Source organism: Pleurodeles waltl, chromosome 6 (assembly GCF_031143425.1).
Source record: "Pleurodeles waltl isolate 20211129_DDA chromosome 6, aPleWal1.hap1.20221129, whole genome shotgun sequence".
Classification (NCBI taxonomy): Eukaryota; Metazoa; Chordata; class Amphibia; order Caudata; family Salamandridae; genus Pleurodeles; species Pleurodeles waltl.
This window is the reverse complement of record NC_090445.1, coordinates 1,200,999,106-1,201,019,533: the sequence shown is the minus strand read 5'-3', so window position 1 is coordinate 1,201,019,533 and position 20,428 is coordinate 1,200,999,106. Positions and strand designations below refer to the sequence as shown.

The window sequence follows — 20,428 nt, the reverse complement described above, 5'->3', positions numbered from 1 at the left end:
ACGGCTGGCCTACTGGTTGGCGGGAATAAACCTGCAAGAGGTAAATTACACTAAGGCACGACTAGAAAGTGGAGCACTTCAGGCCTTGTTATTGCCAGGTACACTTCAACACACTAAGCAGTTTCCCCTACTGCTGCAAAACGCTTTGTGGTATTGGTATGGTGCTCAGGCTGACCAAGACCACTGCCCCATACATGCCCAACATCACCCATTGTGGCTTTCCCACCGCAGCTGGGCTACTATCTATGGCAAGGTTGTGAAATTTAGAAGAGTGTGGTTTCTCGAGTTTGGGGGACCTCTTCAGGGAGGGCCATCTTCTCTCACACGGAGAGCTTATTGCCCAAAACCAACTACCTGGCACCCACCTTCTACTGCAAGCCAATTTACATATGACACCAATGGACTACCTCTGGGGCCGAACCCCAGACTCACTCCCCAATACAAACACTTTATGACATGGGATCAGGGAGGCATTTGATTAAATGGCCATAAAAAGCACAACATACTCACTATGGCATTGAGTTATCCCCACTACGGGAAGAAACAGACTTGGCACGCCCTCTGCACGACAAGGAATGGACCTTCCTTAAATAGCATGCATCCCAGATCCCACGCAATAAACAATTTAAATTTATCCAATTTAACATCTTCCATTGAGCCTACTTGACCCCTCCAAAAATACACTCCCTTTTCCCAACTGCCATATCCACCTACCCCCTGTGTCAAATAGAGGATGTGGACCTACTACATTTGCTTTCGGCCTGCCCGTCCCTGAGACGCTATTGGGATGGTGTCCGTAGCAAACTCTGTGACACTACAGAGCTCTCTTACTGGGACAAAGCCGACCATTGCATACTGGACTTGTACCCTACATCAGTGGGAGTGAGTGTAACTGCCAGATTTGTCGACCTGGCACTAGTACTAGCCAAACGGTCAATTACAATCTGCTGGAAGTCCCCTATCCCCCTTCAGTCCAAACATGGAAGTCAGAACTGCTCCACTGAGGGGAGGCGGAGAGTGCAGCCCTATACAGAATTGAAAACAGGGGACTGCGGAAATGCCCCATATCACTGGAGTGGCAGATGTTACTAGAGCACCTCCATCAGAATGAATTAGGAGATACAGGAACACTCAGAGGGCATAGGCAACAACAGGCCAAACTGAGCGGGTTCATCCCAGCAGACACACCAGCAGACCCTATAACAACCTCATGCCATCCCAATACTAAAGTTTTAAACAGGATGATCTCCCCTTGAATTGTCACATTCACCCCCTTCTTAAAACAACACAGACACAGCAATTCAACTCAAAAGAGCATTAGACAGGCCATGGCAAGTTTGAGGGTGTGGGGGGTAGAAGGTTTTTTAAAGTAAAGTTAATTAGCACCAGATAATGCACTATGTTGTTATACCTAAGGTTGTAGCGCAACTACATCAGTGATGGTAAATAATTGCTTAATACTTAGACATGTATCGAATAACAAAATGGACATTTCCGTAACATCACACTTTATTGGCTAACGGAAAATGTGTAAACTATCTCTCATGGGGAGACGAGCATAGGATATAACCGCAAGGATAACAAACGCTAACTGCTAGCAATTGTGTAAATAGCAGAGAATCTAAGTTTAATGGATCTACCGTTTGCTTTGTTTTATCATCGTATCCCTAATTCATTTTGCTTGTTTTAAACATGTTTGGCTGACAACAAAGCATACACAGTTATACAGTGTCTTTATAATAATGAATAGATACTATGTACAGATGACTGGCGCTTTTGTTAATTACAATGTACTGACAGTGCTACTACATGTTTCATACTAATAAAAATATGTTTGAAAAAATAAATAAAGGTAAGGACCACACCCAAACAGGCAACTCATGATTTGGCAGACTCCACGGCATCCAAAGGGAAGCAATGTCTTTCAAATGGCAAAATCACCATGAAATAGAAAATAGTGTAAGAAGGAGGGACACAATAAGAGAATTAACTGCGGTATAAAGCAGTGTGAATGGTACACTACTGGCATAAGGGGTATGTTACACCTTAGGAAAGGGCGAGATATTCTTCAGAAGGATACGCAGATGTTATGCTCAATTAATTTTCACGATACTGATAGTGAAGAATAGACCAGTTATTATTCTACAATTTGCTTGTTGTACCTATGCAGATTAAACAACGGTTGTCCCAAATTATATGAGTCTATGTTCAAAGGATGTAACAAAGCCTCTTCTGTTTGTCTCAGAGGTTTTCATGGTTTCAGGGTAAATAGGATACTCCAGCCATGTCTTTTGATAGATTTAAACGCACATGTGACCTAAAGGGTTTGTAGATTGTCACTCCACAGTAGCAACATTTATGGTGTGCATTAAAGGCAAACTGCATCTATAAAGCATAAGAACCCATCTCTCTAGAGATATTCAGTGGGAACCTACAACGTGGAAATTTGAGTTGAACGATGGCTATGAGACATACAATGGTGCTATTGATTTTGACACAAATGTTTTTGGGAAAGTGGCTGACTGTCATTTCAATAAAAAAATATGTTTAAGTGTGTAGTGATTTCTGCTCGCAAAATCAAGAATAGCAGTAGCATTTTATGATTTTTCTTTGCAACAACATAAAGCCTTCCTACAGTTGGTTTATTAAAACAAATAAAAAACTAAACAGGCTTACTTATCTTACCTCTTTATCGTCCCCAGATTTTATTTCTTCCTCCTCATCATCTTCATGTTCACTCTTCCCCAATATGTTTTGTTGTTCCTTTTGTTCTTCTATTTTCAAACGTTTTGTTAAGCGAGCTATCAGTTGAGATTTTAGCCCTTTGGAACTAAGTGTTCGACTTTCTAATTCCCTTCGTAGGTCATTCACCTAGCCAAAAAAGATAAATGTTATGGCTTTTACCAGACAATCCACACACGCTTTCAATGATTATAATATTGAGCCGGTATAGTACTAAATAAAACACGTTAAAATAGTTTCACCTGAGCACTTACAAATTAATGTAAATTGGGTGAAAAAGTCAAAAATGGAAGGGCAGGAGGAGAAAAAAATGTGCTCTGGGCGTTATCGAATTTTTAAATTGGCAAGGACAAAATTCACATATGAATTTCTGATAATACATTTCCTAATTTGCTTTTTCGTTTTAGAGCTGTTTCTTGATATTTTCAATCAAATGTTACTTACTGTCACTGTTTTACATTACATTACGTTTTGTTTATTATTTTAATAAGTATAAATAGAATTAGGTGCATGTATTGTGTCAAATGCAGTTCGCTGCTTCAAGGATAAGAGAGAAGAAAGATGGAGGAAGCAGATTTCAAGGAAAAGAAAAAGACTGGATGTAAAAGATTTCTTCAGTGCCTTACTACATTGGTAATTTTTTTATATCCTGGATGTCATTCCAGAGTTTATAACCTTGAACAGCAAAATAATTTCCTACGTTTTACTGTTTCTTGGTGTAGGGTGTGCAACACAATGGTAAAGATGGACAGCAGGTTTCACAAGGAAGCATATCTAGTGACAAAGCAGCTGATTATGAGTTCAGCAGACGGTTTACACTGTCTGCCGAACTTCCGATGTGGATGTTGCCACCATAGTGGTTACCTCCCCACCAGCCCCATTAAGAGTTTCCCGCTAGGTCAGCGGGCGAAACCTCAGTTTCTGCCGTTTGGCCTAGTGGGATACAGCCTATAGCAGCACTGTCTCTGGCTTGTAATCGAGCCGGCAGAAATGCTGTAGAGCGCAGGGTGCACCAGCACCCTCACAAGGTTCACTGTCAGCAAAGCAGACAGTGAACACTGCGATGGTGCTGGCCAGGGGGGCCTCTGCACTGCCCATGCCAAGTGCATGGGCAGTGCAGGGACACCCTGCACCCGTTCTCTGCCAGCATTTTCATGGCTGTGCTACTACCATGAAACCGCTGACAGAGAAGCGGGTCGTAATCTCTAGGGCGGAGCTGCTTGCAGCGCTGTCCTGGCGGATTAGGGTGGCCACAACAGCCAGACTGCTGGGATCTCCGATCCTGGCAGAGCTGGTGGCCCGACTGCCAAGGTTGTAATGTGGCAGGTGGACCGCCGCAATAGCAGAGGTCCGACCGCCATCCACGAGTCTGGCGGTCTAGTGACCGCCAGACTTGTAATGAGGGCCAAAGTCCTAGGAGCAGTCTAGATTGATGGATGGCACAATATAGTAGGATGAGTGCAGTGATTTAAATGCTCTTCTTTACAGAATGACAATGTCATGCTTGTAGGGCAGGCAAAATGTGGCCAAAGGGTTTGAGTATAAAGATCAGTCTTGGTACTCTATTTTGCGACTCCTTTATTAGGTTGAGCATTCGAGACCTCATGTATATATTTTAGTATATACTTCTTTGCGGAATCCCAGCTTTTTCATCGGTTTGTTTCGGTGTCCTTAAAAAAATCCTTGCTTGCTAGTGGTCAATACTTCCTCTTTGTCCCACCTTTTCCTCAGTTGTACACTCCCCTTGAGCATGTCCCCAGTCCTTGTATCCTTCCACTTGTGCCACTGTAGCATGTGCTTAAGGACTACTTTTTTCTTAGGCTAAGAGCATTTGACTAGAGCGCTAGATGTTTTTAGTGGCTCCAGTCCATTTCTGTAAACAGGGCTGTAAATCATGTTCTTCTCTGCATTCAAAGACTGAGGTGAAATGTTAGAGGGTGCCTATTTCCACCCTCTGCTGCCACTGTGCAAAGACAATCGTGACCACAACTATGTTTACACAAACCAACTTAGTGCAGCGAGTCCCACTGTGGGAACAAAATAAATCACTTACTGAGCAATTATTATACACCATTATGCGAGGGTGTTATTAAGCTGGAGCTAACGAGCCCTCTCAACCAGATTTGTTCTCTTCTCAACAATGTCCAGCCCCTTCGGAACAGGCACTTAGTGCACTACTCCCCCCCCAAAAAAACGGCTGCCATAAATTACTTTGCCAATGTGATCCGGAAGATGGTGGGATTTGGGACGAGGGCATTGGTACCCCAGCTGCCCTTGTGCCCACATTTTTCTTGCTGTCTTTTTTTTTTTGCAGGAGGGGGCTGCATCTATTTGAATAAGAAGCCACAGTTCTCTAAACTGCATATCTGATGTTGTATTCAAGTTTCTCCTTTCAGCCTCAATTAGACAAGCAGTTGCCAGATTTCTCCCCCTCCCCCAATTCTCTGGTTGTTTCTCTCTCCACGTTTTGCCCCTACTGGCAAATTATCAGTGTTGTGAATTGCAAAGCAGCTGCTAGCCTGAGCTGTGGGAACAGGCAACTTGCCAAACACAATCACGTCTCTACAAGTAAATGCAGCCATTTTTTTAAAGCACGTATTACACCCCACATTTTACAACCTTTACTGCTAGGGACAGCAATTTCTTTTTCACATATTCAGACTTGCTCTACACATAAAAGAACCCAGATCTGTGTGACTGGGGGTGAACGTTTGAATTGTTCAGTATTCCGTCCATCATCTGTTCTTTTTGCACTACTCATAAGTTAGTCAGTCAGCATGATAAGGAGGGAACGGTTTGACTTTGGGAGGGACGCCTTCGGATTTTGGCCAATTCCCAACGTGTTTCTTTCAAAGCTTACCTAAACTTGCCAGCATTTTTGAATATTTTAGACATCGAAAGCCTGACATCTGTCCCGTGAGGGTGGAGGTCTCTTTCTCGCAGTTGATCAGGATCATCGTCTTGCTGGCATGAGAAAGATGAAGCATCTGGCAGGCCTTACAGTGCCGCATTTTTATTAATTATTTGCTTTGCATTTTTTATGAATATATATCCATATATCAATATAAGTGTTTGTATAATTGCATGTATATATTTGCGGTTTATAGATTGAAGATTCTTAATACATGGTCTTACGTTATTGTTGCACATTCTGAAAGTACACTTTTTACTATTCAAGCTTTCCTTCATGAACCTTGCAAAAAGCTATAATAAATGTCTTCTTCAGATAAAGAAGTGCACTCCAGAGAATCTTTTCGACTCCTTTCAGTGTGTATATTTTGGCTCACTCAAAAGTAAAGCAAAACACTTTGGCGTAGGTCGCCAAGGGAAGGGTTTGTATGTCAAAAGTGTACATTTAAAAGTGAAAATATGTCTGGCAGGAAGACTAAAGCATCTGCTTCTAAAAACATGTGTGAAAAGAGTGCTTTTTGGGGGGCGGAGCCAAGATGGCGCCGTAGACGGACGCACATTCACGAGCTCCGTAACGGCCTCCGCCGAAAATCATCCGTAAAATATCCTTTACCCCTCCGAGACCTCACGGAAGTGGAGAGGGGGAGCCCTCTTGCCTCCCTCCCCCTGCCGGCCGGTTGGAAGTCCTGGGCAGGAGAACCAGGGGGCCGCAGATACGCCCCTTGCGCGGCAGCAAGAAGGACGAGTTGGGCCCGTGAGAGGAAGCGGCCGCCGGAGAAGAGGTGACCGCCACCGGAGAACCCCTAGACTGTGGAGCGGCTGGGCCGACCCTGAGCTGGTGGGCCCAGCGGTGTGGTTTCCCCCCAACCCCCCCGGGTGCTCCTGGCGGGCTGGGCTGACTGGCCGCTCACCGGTGAGACGCCGAGAAGAAGGGGCGAGGGGCACATACCCCGGAATGGCTGCCCCTGGGTATTGCTGTGGCGAAGGGACTGAGAAGAGAGGGTGCCCCTAAAGACCGGAAAGAAGAAGGGGACCCTGTAGACGGAGGGCCCTGCCCTGGAATTTGTCTGGGGCGAGGGACCAGAAGGGAGTGGCTGTCCCCGAGAAAGGCGACGCTGGGGCCTGAGAAGCAGGGGTGCATCACACATGCTCACCCCCAGGGCCACGAGCTCGGCGAAAAATGGGAAAATGGGACATCGAGGACCTGAATCCCGAGTGGACAGAGAGCGCCCAGAAAGGTACGGGGGGCTCAGAGGACGGGAAAAGGAAAATGCGCTGACCGGACATCGACGGCAGGTGAAGGAGAAATTGGCAGAGAGGCCACTCTCGCGTGGAGGTGGGGAGGGGTGAGACTTGGTAGCGGGTATGATTGGATGCCCCCTCTGGGAGCCCCTGCCCTGGTTGGCCTCTGTGTGGGGTGGATGAGAGATCCTGCGGCTAATTGCGAGCCCATTGGAAACCAGGTGATCCGAAGAGACCACGAGGCGTTCCCCGATGGCTCGAGACAAGGAACCAAAACCACCTCAACAAGTTTAAATGGATAGATACACGATAGATACACGAAGGTGGTGACCCCCCCAGTGCCAACGACGGATTCTGCACCTGCCCCCGACAATAATAAGCTTCTCTCGCCGATACAAGCATCCAGGGGAGCTCTTGAGGAGCAGATGGGGGAGGTGAGCTCGGAGGTGTCCCTGCTCAGATAGGATCTCTGAAAGGTGGCAGAAAGAGTCACATCGGCGGAGCCCTGCATATCTGAAATGGAAGACACAGTCAGGGACCTACGGAAAGAGGTGTCAGAGATCAAAGTCATTAATAAGGATGTCATGTGGTGGCTGGAAGACGCTGAAAACAGAGCAAGATGCAATAATCTCCGCTTTGTGGGCTTTGTAGAGGGACTAGAGGGGACTGACATGAACTGTTTTCTGGAGCAGTGGCTCAAGCAAGTCCTCCCGCCTGAGAAGTTCTCTGCCTGCTTCATAATAGAATGCGCCCACAGAGCGCTGGGGGAAAAGCCTCCGCCTGGGGTGTCCCCTAGGCCAGTGATAGCTCGCTTTCTTAACTACCAAGATAGTGACATGATCCTAATGGAAGTCCGCAAGATGGGAGAGGTCAGATATGAGAACTCCACGAGAGAAGTGCAAAGACAGTGGCGTGCCTTTGACTCGGTTAAGGCCAGGCTTTGCGGCCTCCAGCTCAAGTATATGCTCCTCTTTCCTGCCAAACTAAAGGTACTGTTTCAGGGCAAGTCTTTCTTTTTCCAGTCTCCGGAGGCGGCCTGGGAATGGATTGAGGAACGACCCCGGCTTGCCAAGGAGGGGGGGTAAGGGTGGGGAGTGGAATTGGCAGAGACACGCCATGGCGACTCCCCAAACGAGCAGGAAGAGGTGCAGACACTACTGATTTGGGGGGGAACCGCAGCGTGGGAGCTTGGACACGCAGCGGCAACAAATCGGTACACTCGCCAACACCTGGGGGCCGACTTGGCCCAGGGGGGTGGGGGGGTGGAATCTCCTCACCCAGTGTTGGAGGCTATTGATAAACTGGAGGTTGGAGAAGAGGTCCAGAGTGTCGGATGTCCGGAGGGGTAGCTGCACTACTGGAGGCCAGGAGAGGTGGTGAGATGTTTTTGCTTCACCCCCATTCCGTAGAAGGACTACGTCCCCTTAACAGCAAAGGGGCTTGAACAAGTTTTGCACTGTTGGGATGGTGGGGGGGGGCTACAGACCTCTTGACCCTTGCAGGGTAGGGACATGGGGAAGTACACTCACAGGGGCCACAGGGAGGTAGGGAGGGGGTTGGGAGGGGTGTTGAGTTACAGATGGTTGTTTTCTTCATTGTTATTGGTAGGTTGCAAGGTTAACCCACGGCACAAATAGATGAGCACCAGATGAGGAGAGAGAATGTCCCCATGTTTCATCACTTCAGCCTCAGGAGTTCCAAAATGGTCAAAGAGCTTTGGTACTGAGATCCACTCTTTGAGATGGCCCCCAGGACTGATGACAGGGTGATACCCCCTGAGAATGAAAAGGGGTTTTATATCCTCTCATTAATGTCAATTGACCTTGATATAAGGTTAGGTTTGGTCTAGTCTCCCAATATTTCAAAAGACAGAAACCTGACATAGTGCTCCTCCAGGAAACTCACCTTAAGGGTACGAAGTGTGCTTTTTTGAGTAGGGGTCCCTATGTGGTGCGTGCTCATGCAGGGTACACATCTGTTCCAGGGGGGTGTCAATTTTGATCCGCCAGACACCCCCCTTTTGTGTTTTGTGTCACACGTCGATGGGAGGATCCAGACAGTCGTTTTGTTGGGGGTGGAGGGGTTCTGGGGATGGAGAGAGACTCTGTTGGTGAGTGCATATGCCCCACCAAGACTTCAGGGTCCCCTCCTAGATAAGGTAGCACAGATCCTACTAGCGTCCCCTGCCTCACTCCACATACTGGGAGGGGACTTTAACGATGTGATGGAAACAGGGATGGACAGATCGGGAGATGGGTTGGCCATGTGTCAGGCTACCCCACTATATGGTTTTGCGGCTGTTCCCTGGGATTGACAGATGCATGGAGAAGGATGCATCCAATGGAAATGAAATACTCATATTTTTCCGGGGCACACAGGATTTTCTCCCACCTGGACTATATTTTTGCCCCGGCTGGAGAGATAGGCAAAATACAGGGGGCCACGTACCTTGCAAGGGGGCTGTCGGATCACTCCCCCCTGATGGTCACTTTGGGGGGGGGAGGTCCGAGGGACGCAGGGGATGGAGGCTGGGTGCCTGCGACGTGCAAGACCATGAAGTGGCGAGAGGACTACAAATAGATACTGAATTATACTTTCAAGAAAATGTAGGGTCAGTTGGATCTGCGGTGGTATTGTGGGAAGCCTACAAGACAGTGCTTAGAGATAGCGCACAAAACCTAGTGGCTCAGAAAAAGCACAGAGACAATAAACAGATGAGTGATATGGAGGGTAAGCTCCTGGATCTGGAAGGGGAGGTGGTACAAACACCTACACCCTTGCTTCTTCGGCAGTTAGACTTGGCGAAAGCTGAGTATCGTGAGACAGCAGAGAAAGAGGCAAGGGCCTGCCTCCGGACGACCCAATATAGACTATTTTAGACTGGAGACAAAGCGGGGAAGCTTCTTGCTTGGCTTGGAAAGAAAGAAAGAGAAACTAGATGGATTCAGGAGACAGAGTCCCAAGATGGGAACAGAGTCTCTGTTGACAGAAATATTGCAGAGATCTTTGCTTGCTACTACAGAGACTTCTATAAGGCAAGGTCATTAGAAAGTGTAGACCGCATCACTGACTACCTGGATAGGATAGATATGACTGTCCTAGACGTAGAGAGACGGGAAGGATTAGAGGGAGATATTACCCTGGAGGAGATCTCGGCAGCCCTGACACGGCTTAGACCGGGCAAGGTTCCAGGCCCAAATGGGTTCCTGGCAGAGATCTTTAAAAACTTCCGGATTTATTGGCTCCTCATTTATTGAATATGTTTCTGGAGGCTCGTGGACAGGGGGTCCTCCCTCCAGATCTAGGGAGGGCGGAGATTGCAGTGGTATACAAAGAAGGGAAACCCAAATGTAGGTGCGCTTCATACTGGCCGATATCCCTGTTAAACGTGGAGGTGAAGGTCCTGGCCACTGTGCTGGCAACCCAGATGATGGGGGTTATCTCCTCACTGGTTCATATGGACCAGACCGGCTTTACGGCGGGAAGGTCCACAAGACATAATCTGAGACGGGCGCACATGTGGTTGGCCACTGTTATGAATCACCCGGAGCCTCACCTGCTCCTAGCCCTGGATGCTGAAAAAGCCTTTGATGCAGTGCATTGGCCCGTCCTGGAGGTGACGCTAACGCGCTTTGGGTTCAGCCCAAAATATTTAGAGTGGGTGCGACTGCTTTACTCTAGACCGATGGCGATGGTGAGGGTGAACGGAGTCCTTTCCTCAGAGTTCCCCATTGAAAGAGGCACGAGACAGGGACGCCCACTGTCCCCCTTGCTATTTGCCCTTACTTTGGAATCCCTAGCGTGCAAGATCCGGAATTGCGCAAATTTATATGGTTCTAGATTAAGAGAGGAGAAAGAGGAACGCATTTCCTTATATGCGGACGACGTCCTCCTCTACATCACCCGCCCAGAGGTGACCCTCTGGAGGCTATTTCTCCTGATTGAGGAATACGGGAGACATTACGGTTACTGTATTAATTGGGAGAAGTCGATTCTTTATGCACCACGGGGGAGCGCTCATATATCTAAATATGTACAACAACGTTTTTTGGTCTAGAGACATCGCAAAGAGATTCCTATGTTAAATCTATATGGATCTGTTAAGTCTCGGTTAAAATGCAAATAAAAAAAGTTTTGAAAAAAAAAGAAGTGTTTGTATGATGAGTTAGCTAGTGAATTTTCACATTTAGCTGGTTTATCAGAAAGCTGGGATGAATGTTTGAATGAAGCAGAACCAGCAGCTGTTTTGTCTTGCTTAAGAAAAGTACCGGTTGAAGGGAATGATCTTTCAGTTCTTGGCAGACGGGGGTGGATACTTTTGTCAGCCTACAGAAAAATGTGTGACAAATATAAACAGTTAGAAAGGGTAAATGAGCAACTGGAAAAGCAGCTTGTAGATTCAAAGAATAGTGTTACTGTGTTGTCTTCCCAAAATTAATTATTGCAAGATAAGGCAGACACGTATCAAACAAGCTGCGATCTAAATAGCTCAAAGCAGATAGCGTAAACGTAGAGGAAGGATAAATCAGAAAAAGGTCCATTTAGTTATTGCCAATGTTGGTTTGGATTGGTGCCCAGATTCGTCTTGGATGGATAGTGTTTGGACTGGCAGTGAGCCGTCAAACTCTAATGAAGAGGAGAGTGAAAAAGCTGGGGGAACAGGGGGTCCTACAGGAGCACAATGGGGTGTGTGCACAGACAATTTTTAGACGAAAACTGCAGCACACACCACAAGATTCAGCAGGAGTTGCATTGCATGCTTTAGAAGATTACACTCAGCAAGAAGTCAATGACATTATGGATCGTTCTAAACAGAGAACAGGGGAGTCCTTACCTGCTTGGGTTGAGAGGTTGTTTGAAACTGGTGCTTCTGGTGTTATGTTAGATGTTGCGGACTTTCGCAGGTTCTGTACTCTAAGTTCTGATCCAGTAATACAGGAACAGTTCAGGGGTTTTCCAGGAGACCACCAGACTACTACTCACGAGAGAGTGAGGAAAACCTGGACTGTGACTAGTTAACTTCTGAGAACAGAGACGGGGCGAGCCTGCTCGCAAATATGAAAGCATATATCCAGACCTCACTTGGACAAAAGATGACAGGTTTATATCAGACTAGGAAACTGGCCAAGCTCTAGTACAATGTTGGGCTCGTCGAGATAACAGACCTCATGTTGATTTAGAAATACATTGGAAACACAAAAATGTGTAAAAGGTTTGAGCCTTAGTTGACACCAGAGCGGAGGCCTCTTTGATTTAAGGAAACCCTAAGAAGTTTAATGGACCGCATTACACCCTCAAAGGGTTGGGGGAGAAGGCAGCCCACCTCTGTTCAAACCACAGTACAAATGAAAATAGGGAAAACAGCCAAAAGGAAATATACTGTGCTGATTGTGCCTCTTTTGGAATATATACTTGGAATTGACATTTTGAAAGGAATGAGTTTGTATTTGGATGATGGTTATTATCAGTTTGGAATAAATACATTTCAGTGGCTGCCATAAAAGTGGGTTGTTTAAAAATTCCCCAGTGAAGGTGCCCCTGGCAACTAAAGTAATTAATTTGAAACAGTACTGCATTCCTGGAGGGCATGATGAAATAAGTGAAACTATAAAAGACGTGATTGAGGCTGGTGGAATAGCTTCAACTACTACAGGATGGAACAATCCCCTCTGGCCGGTTAAATGACCTGATGGGCGGTATAGAATGAAAGTTGATTACCACGAGCGGAATAAACATTCACCTCCTTTGACAGCCGCGGTCCCAGACAACATCACTTTGATTGAACGGATACAGGAACATACAGGGACACGGTATGCCACTATCGACATAGCCAACACGTTTTTCTCTATACCCTTGGCACCAGAATGCCAAGAGCAATTTTCATTCTCCTACTGCAGCAGGCAATTTAAGATGTTATGTTTGCCAATGAGGTACATACATAGTCCCACTATCTGTTACTGCCTGGTGGCAGAGCACCTGGATGAAGTATCTGTCATTCCAGGTGTGCAACTGATCCATTACATTGATGATGTGGTGATTCAGAGAGAGACCGAAGAACAGGTGCAGAATCAGTTGGAGAGAGTAGTGGAACTCTTGCAGAGTAAGGGGTGGATGATTAACACAGATAAAAAACAAGGACCATCTCAAAATGTGAAGTTCCTAGGCATTCAGTGGAATCAGGGACACAGAGAGGGGTTACCACAAGCAAAGCAAAAGATTATCAAATTTGCTACACCACGCACTAAGCAGGAGACACAGAAATTTATTGGATTATTTGTTTTTTGGAGACAGCACATTCCTCATTTGAGTCAGATCTTGGCCCCTCTGTACAAAGTGACAAGGAAGAAACACAAGTTTGAATGTGGTGAAGAGCAGCAGCATGCTTTTGATTTGGCGAAGGAAGCAATTCAACAGGCCTTGGACCTGTGGCCAGTGCAGGAGGGAGACATTGAGTTACATGTAACTGTTCAGGGACAATATGCAAATTGGAGAATGTGGCAAAAACAGGGAGGGACGAGAGTACCCCTGGGGTTTTGGACCAGAAAACGATTTGACTCTGGGGAGCGCTATACTCCTATTGAAAAACAGCTTACGGCCTGTTATTGGGCTCCAGTGGATACTGAGCAAATAACACTAGGTCATAATGTAATTCTGAGACCTGAAATACCAATTATGCAGTGGGTGATGAGCAGGGCCGGCTTTAGCGCTGTTAACGCCCTTTGCGACAGTCTTTTTTTGGTGCCCCCCACCCTATGACCACCTCCTTGGAATCACTCAATAACACCTGGCATGTGTGTGCTGCATCTCCCCATGGCCCAGTGGCATAACAAAGGCACCCGCAGTCCCTGCTGTGTGGGGGGCAGCTCCAGGGAGTCCCCTCGGCACAGTACACAGTGCATGGGCAGCAGCCCCCTGACTGGGTCTATGAAGGAGGGAGCCACCTACAGTTTCTTTGTAGGGGGGCCCCCCCTTCAGCTTCATTTCACCACTGCCATAGCCCCCCTGTTACAACCATTAATTCGTTTTAAAGCTCTCCTAAAGGCTGGCTCTACTAATTTACTCTGTTAGACACATAAAATATAGTTATGTTCTTTTCAGCAGGCATTTTAACCCTCTGCGCCACTTTGCAGCGAGACGTAACTCCCATCTCTCTCCCTAGCAGGAACATTAATCACAAGAGTTACCTTGACATTCTAATTGTTCCCTGAAGGCTGGATGCAAACCGAACTTTTCAGCAGGAGCTTTTAAATCACAAGTTTCTTAAGTTATTGCTAAACACAGTGTCCCCCTGAGGTCAGCGCCCCAGCCCAGGTCAGCACCTTTCTAGAATTCCCTAGAAAAACGATTTAATTATTTTGTTGAAACTAAGGAGTCGACAGGATCTATATCAGAGACCATTACATACTTTACACCTAAACTGAATGAGGGTAAATGACTGTGTTCATCATATAGGCTAACTGTATAAATCCTTTGATTCTTGGAGTGTTCGAGCACCCTATTACCATACAGTTTCCCCAATGTTTGCCCTGACCTCATACAGCAATTGTGGGGCCTCTTAATTTGCGATCTGTGTGGTGAACCATTTTCCTGAATATGTCATAATGGTGTTCTGGGTGCACCTTTTATGATGTATATGCCAATAGTGCCGTCAAGAGATTAATCTACTGATTGAGCCAAAAAAGTTAGGATTTGTTCACAGCTGGCAGGGTTGAAGCAACTAAAGGAAATAATCACATCATTAAATAGCTAGGTGTCATGGCAGGCCCGCAATGTTGGTGTCCCTAAAAATAAGAATCCCTCTGATAGATTAAAATGTTCCTTCAGTGCAAAGGTCCTGATTAAAATGGAACTAGGAATAAAATATGTGCAGCTGGATTCTCGCAAGCTACACTTCCCTGAAGCAGTAACCTAAGATTATTACATTGGGGAGTGGTAGAAACTGAGGGGGGGTGAGGGGGTAGGGGGCAGCGGGCAAATATCTCCACTTCTGTTTGTCTGTTTGTGACCCTGGCAGCCAAAATGAAAGATAGTTTGTAAATATGGGGAATAACGACAGGGAAGAAGGAAAACAAAATTAGCTTCTTTCCACAGTAACATTAGGACTCTCAAAAATGAGCCCTGAAGGTGATCCAGGAACACAAAAACTTCTATGATGTCTCCGGGTAAAAGATAAATATTTTTAAGTAGGGATGCTAGGTCTTAATCTCCATACGGGTGAAAAGGAGATAGGATATTTCGTATATATTCCTTTAGCGCGCCATGCAACTATTGTGTGTTAAATATAACAAAATAGTTGAGGATCATGTTAATATACATAAACCACTTTGCATCACACTAAAACCTTTACAAACTAAACGGTAAATTCTGCATTTCAGGAAACCTGTTTCTATAACATGCATAGAATCTAGTAAGGACACGTAAACATTGTAGCCACTGTGGTCACACCAACATCATATAGTCCTCTCAAAGTCACTCTGGGGAGTCTATGTTTCCTAAGCGTTTGGCGGGTGTAGATATAAAATTGTGGCATTTTAAAGAGCACATTCCTGGACACTGTTGGTTCATGTTTTAGTGCTAGCTTCCTTAGTCTCATAAATCTTTGTTCATATCACTGGAACATTTCTCGCTTGGGTCTTCCAAATTGCATTCTGACATGATTAGCGCGCGGTGTAACTGTGTCACCATCTATTAGCCTCTGCCATAAGAAACCATATGCATAGAATTTAATGCATGAGTGGTTCTACTTCAAGGTGTTCCCAATTTGGTTGTATTGCCCTTACTGATAGGCCGCACACCAAACACTGCCTAGTGTGTATCTAAGAATGCTATATGATATTGGGTAAGGGTTTTAGCATTCCAGATTTGAAACGTTTCCCAAATGTGTTGATATTTGCTCTGAATCAGATCACTGCATTGTGAGTCGAATCTTTTCAAGGGATCTATGCCTTAACCACACCCTCTGTAGGTCTGTTAGACATAGCCCTCTTTTGTAGTTCTCCATTGTTTCCAGTGGTGGCCTGCCACACAAAACTGTTTTTATACTTTTCTGCCCTTATTCTTTGTATAAAAGATGAGTCCAACTAATGTGTCACCCATCAAATCTGACTTGAGAGCTCCAGATTCTGGCAAGTATTGGAAATACAGGTACTCCTAGGTCACCTTCATCAGTCGGTAAAGAAGTGTTATGCAAGGACATATTACATCATTTAGGCAAGTGTTATTCTACCCATCACAGATAAGGAGCTTTGTCTAAAAAGAAACACTGATGTGGAGTGTTGACAACGCCAATCCATTACTGCGTGCTATAACATCACCCGCTAGGTGATATTCTTGGATTTCTTTCAAAATGTAATGTATTCCAATTTAAGAGTCATACCAGATGCCAATCCACTGCATGTCATTAGTCTGTCATAGTACAAACATATGGTATTTGTCCCAATTTACTTTCATACCATATATTTTCCTGAACAAGCCTAATAATTTGAATATTCAATCCAGGAACACATTCACGTCTCAGAAGTATAAAAATATATATTTTTGGATAGAAGCACCCCCCCACCCTTTTTAACGCCACAAAGAGTAATTAAGGTAATTGTGTTAAAAGCCTTTTCCATGTCCATACACACAACTCTGGCTTTTTTGCAGTTGTTAGTGTTGCCTCTTGTATGTCGAACAGTCTTTGTACCTTTGAGGAGGAGCAACAACTTGGGAAGAATACGCTCAAATGGGAGTGACCAGTCATCAGAAGAACTTGAAGCAGTCAAATGGGTAACAGCTTCCCTGGCATTTTACAATTAATGGCAGAAAGACGCTTTATCTGACATCGCATGTGGGTATTGGGAGAGCTACAATTAGCACTTCACACCTGCTGCTGTATATAATTAATCAAGTCAGGATGCAAGTTTTGTCAAGAAAGCAGAATGGAAATCTGACAGTAAGTCATCTGATCCCGGGGCCTTCTCTTTCGCCAGTTTAAAAATGTCAGTATTGATCACCAAGTTGCAACTGAGGCACCCAATTCCTCTTTATCAGAGTAAAAGGTTCTAATTGTGTGACATTTAAGTTCGCTTCGAATTCCAATAGTGTGGTCTATTCAAGGAATAATCAATGTATTTGTTTATGAGTGCAAATACTGGTTCCTGCTCATTATGGGATTACGTTTATTGGATGCTCTTCAGCTGGATTTAATCATCAATGTCAGTTGCCTTCCAGTTTGAACACCCTCCAAATGTCGTCTCACCATATTCCCCACAGACAGACAGCATGCTTTCTACGTGTTTCTCCTGTTGTTCAGGATTTTAAAGAACCTCGCAATAACTATAGTCAGTAGGAATCAGTATCTCATCTCTGGTTGTAGCTCTAAAGACTGTGTCCTCTAGGGTTACAGCCTAGAAACAACAAGTAAATATGACAGTTGGTGTGCTTCCTAACCAAAATGCTGCAGATCTGAAGACTGAGATCAGATGGTGCTCTGCTTATGTATGCTGCATGTGTAATCACTGTGTGTATGTGTTTCAGACCCATAATTCTGTGTAATCTGACATGTAGGTCGCGTTCAGGGGACCAGGAGAACTCTACTACAGAGGTTTCTGACCTAGCATGTATGTATTCGTTCACAGCTGACAGATCGTTTTATTAATGCTTTTTCTGCTCACACCATGGGGGCATTAGGTAGGCGGATATGGCGTATCTAAATGACTATCCAGCACACTAATGAAACTGCCACCTCAAGTGGGCCAGGTGTGCCATCTTCATAAACACTTCATCAAAATACCCCACCTGATCGAAGTAAGGTGCATACAGATTTGTCAGAGGTACGTCCAATGCCCATCTAGCCTGCCACACAAAAGTAAATATATCCTCATTCAAGTCCCTGACCACTGTATCCTCCAAGAGTCGCACGCCAAGGCATATCCATAATAATATTCCTCCGGAGTATAAGTAATTCATACAAAACACCTGGTCCATCCACCTTTACCTTGGTATGGTGGTACCCTCCTCATCCACACTGTGCCTGTCTTGTAGAAAACTATATTTGCCACTCTGCTACTAAAGTAGACATGTATCTTGAACATTTTGATGACACTGTGCATACATCTTACATTCCACTTAAGGAATTTATTTAGTGGTGTTTTTAGGACTCTACACTCTAAAGGTAAGGATGAATTTGGCCCTGTTCGCCGCACAGTAAACAACAGCTCCATTGACATGCGCTCTTAATTTAAAAGAGCATCAAAATGCCCGCTGTGAACTTATGGTCCCTGAAGTCTTTGCTGATACCTCCATGTCAAAGCCACTCCAGGTCACCGAAGCCTGCATCTTGTGGTCACAACAGTCTAAGTCTGCCACCTTCTGTGACTACATATCCTATTAATTGAACTCTCAAAGCATCCTGGTGTCTGGAGGGCCCAAAGGACTAAGCGACTCTATGCCGAGCCAATTAAATAAAAGGCAGCTTAAGGAATAGTGACTAAACGGTTGGCCAGTGTGGAGCTCTGGAGTACATGTCTTATTCGATGTGCCATTTTCCACAGCCCCCTCTGCGCACGCTTACTTTCCTAACATTTTATCTATGTACCTGACTCCTTTTCTTTCCAGATGAGCACCAAATTTAAACCAGTATGGGATAGATTAAATTTTAGAACACAGAGAGGCGAGGTGTATGACGATAAGAGAAATGTTCATTAAGGGCCAAACTAAATTGAGACATTTAGGAGGAAATATAGGGTTATCACAGAGGAAAGGTTGCATCATTATCAATACAGTCTTGGAAACATGACACAAGAAATAAGAACTGGAGCCATTAACAACTTTACAGCCTTCCTGAGAGTTATGTCTAACTTGATATGCCTCCAACTCACTTGGGCATGGGAACAATGGGAGCACAAGTGTGTGACACGAAATGGGGTTAGGAACCTCTGAACAGGAGTGGGAGGCCATACATAGATGAACTTTCATGTCCAATGTTTGTGTTCAACAAAAGAAAATAACTCAATGTTTATTTGCAGTGGGATTGTACCCCAGTTCGGAGGAGAAAGATTCAAAGAACCCGAACAGCTGAAGAAAAAACTACATGTAAAACGGATCTGCTGCCCATTTTCTGGGGTAGGAGGGGGCGTTTGCTAGATTATGGATTCATTACTAGGGTTGAGTTGGGAAGAGTTTCAGAAGTAAAGGGCTAGAGGACTTGTGTGTGGTGCAACTGATAGGAGATGTTAAGGAATACAAGTCTACTGTGTTAGGGAGTAGCATTGTGTTTTTTTTAACATCTTTAGTTGTAATCATGTAGTCCAACAGGACGGTAATAAATACATAAGCAAACCAACTAGCCCCTGCATGGGTAAAGCATTGCTAGTCTCCGTTTGCTTACCTGGGCTAGTCTAGCCATAGAAATTTTAAAGGTAGAGATCACCACCAAACAGACTTGAAGTGGAACCTGAAAATGTGGAATTTGCTTCGTATGGAAGCCATTATGTATTCAATGACAGGAAATTTGGCCACGTTTATGGAAATTTACAAAGATTTGGTGGTCGTTTTCTGAAGTATATGAGATTCTGGACTTTCACTACCCACCACACATCAAGGAGGGGCAGGCAGGAGTCAACAGGTGGGGCTACGGGTGGTGTTTGAGTTAGCTATGTAACAAAAAGGAAATGTTTATAAATGCATTGGATATGATGTAAATCACATATTTTAAAGTTATTATGCAAATCCTAATACATTCTTTACAAAATATATAAAACTTCTGGGATGGGAATATCCTCTGTATGGGATACAGGTGTGTACCCTGCCTGCAGGTCCCAACTGTATGTGAAGCTGATACCTTGCCCACATCCTAATCTGGCATATGTGCTGTGACCTATGAAAGTCCAATTTTATAGTTAGGGTACAGCAATTGTTCTGTGACTTACGATAGCGCACCAAAGGCACTTTAGCATGTCTTTGGTTGAAGACATACAGTGATCAAGGAAACATACCAAGTTTTGGCGATTAATAGTGCTGCACAGAATCTTCTTTATCTGAGGCAGAGGAGTACAGCTTACCAGATCACTCAAGTAAAGTTCCACTGGGTTAGCACAATTCCTCGTACTGACATGTTATGTGAATTTACTGTATGTATGGCACGTGTTAAAGCAATACTCTGCGTGTAGTGTGAGTATGGTTGCTGTGACCTGCAGGAACCATTTTGGATGGCCCAGGATTTAACACGGCACCAGATGAAGGGTGAATGCAGTTTCTCCAGACAGTTGTAGTATAGTGCCTGCATACCTGTGACTGGCGAGTGGAGACCCAGACACTGAAATGAGGGGTAGAGAAAGGGATACCCTTAAACCGTCTCTGAGGACCTTTTTAGCAAGGGAATGCCAATTAGGTTTCCTTCGAAGTGCCACTTATTGAAAGCTAAGAAGGAGGAAATGAGTCAGCAGATTCTGTTAAAGGTGAGGAAGTTTCTAGGCAGGGCATGCCCTTTTGCCTTTCCCTGAAACACATCTCTATTCATGCTGTTCCTTTGTTTTGAATACTCCTGTTTGGA

At 45.0% G+C, this 20,428-nt stretch overlaps 1 protein-coding gene across 4 annotated transcripts in view; it reads right to left on the bottom strand.

Annotated features, from left to right (window-relative positions):
* Positions 1-20,428, bottom strand: part of CCAR1 (cell division cycle and apoptosis regulator 1) — a 1,667,827-nt gene that overhangs the window by 868,339 nt on the left and 779,060 nt on the right. For all 4 annotated transcript variants that reach the window (XM_069240502.1, XM_069240501.1, XM_069240500.1 and 1 more), the window contains one exon: positions 2,686-2,871. In XM_069240502.1, the coding sequence (XP_069096603.1) occupies positions 2,686-2,871 (186 nt within the window). The remainder of the gene's footprint in view (positions 1-2,685; positions 2,872-20,428) is intronic.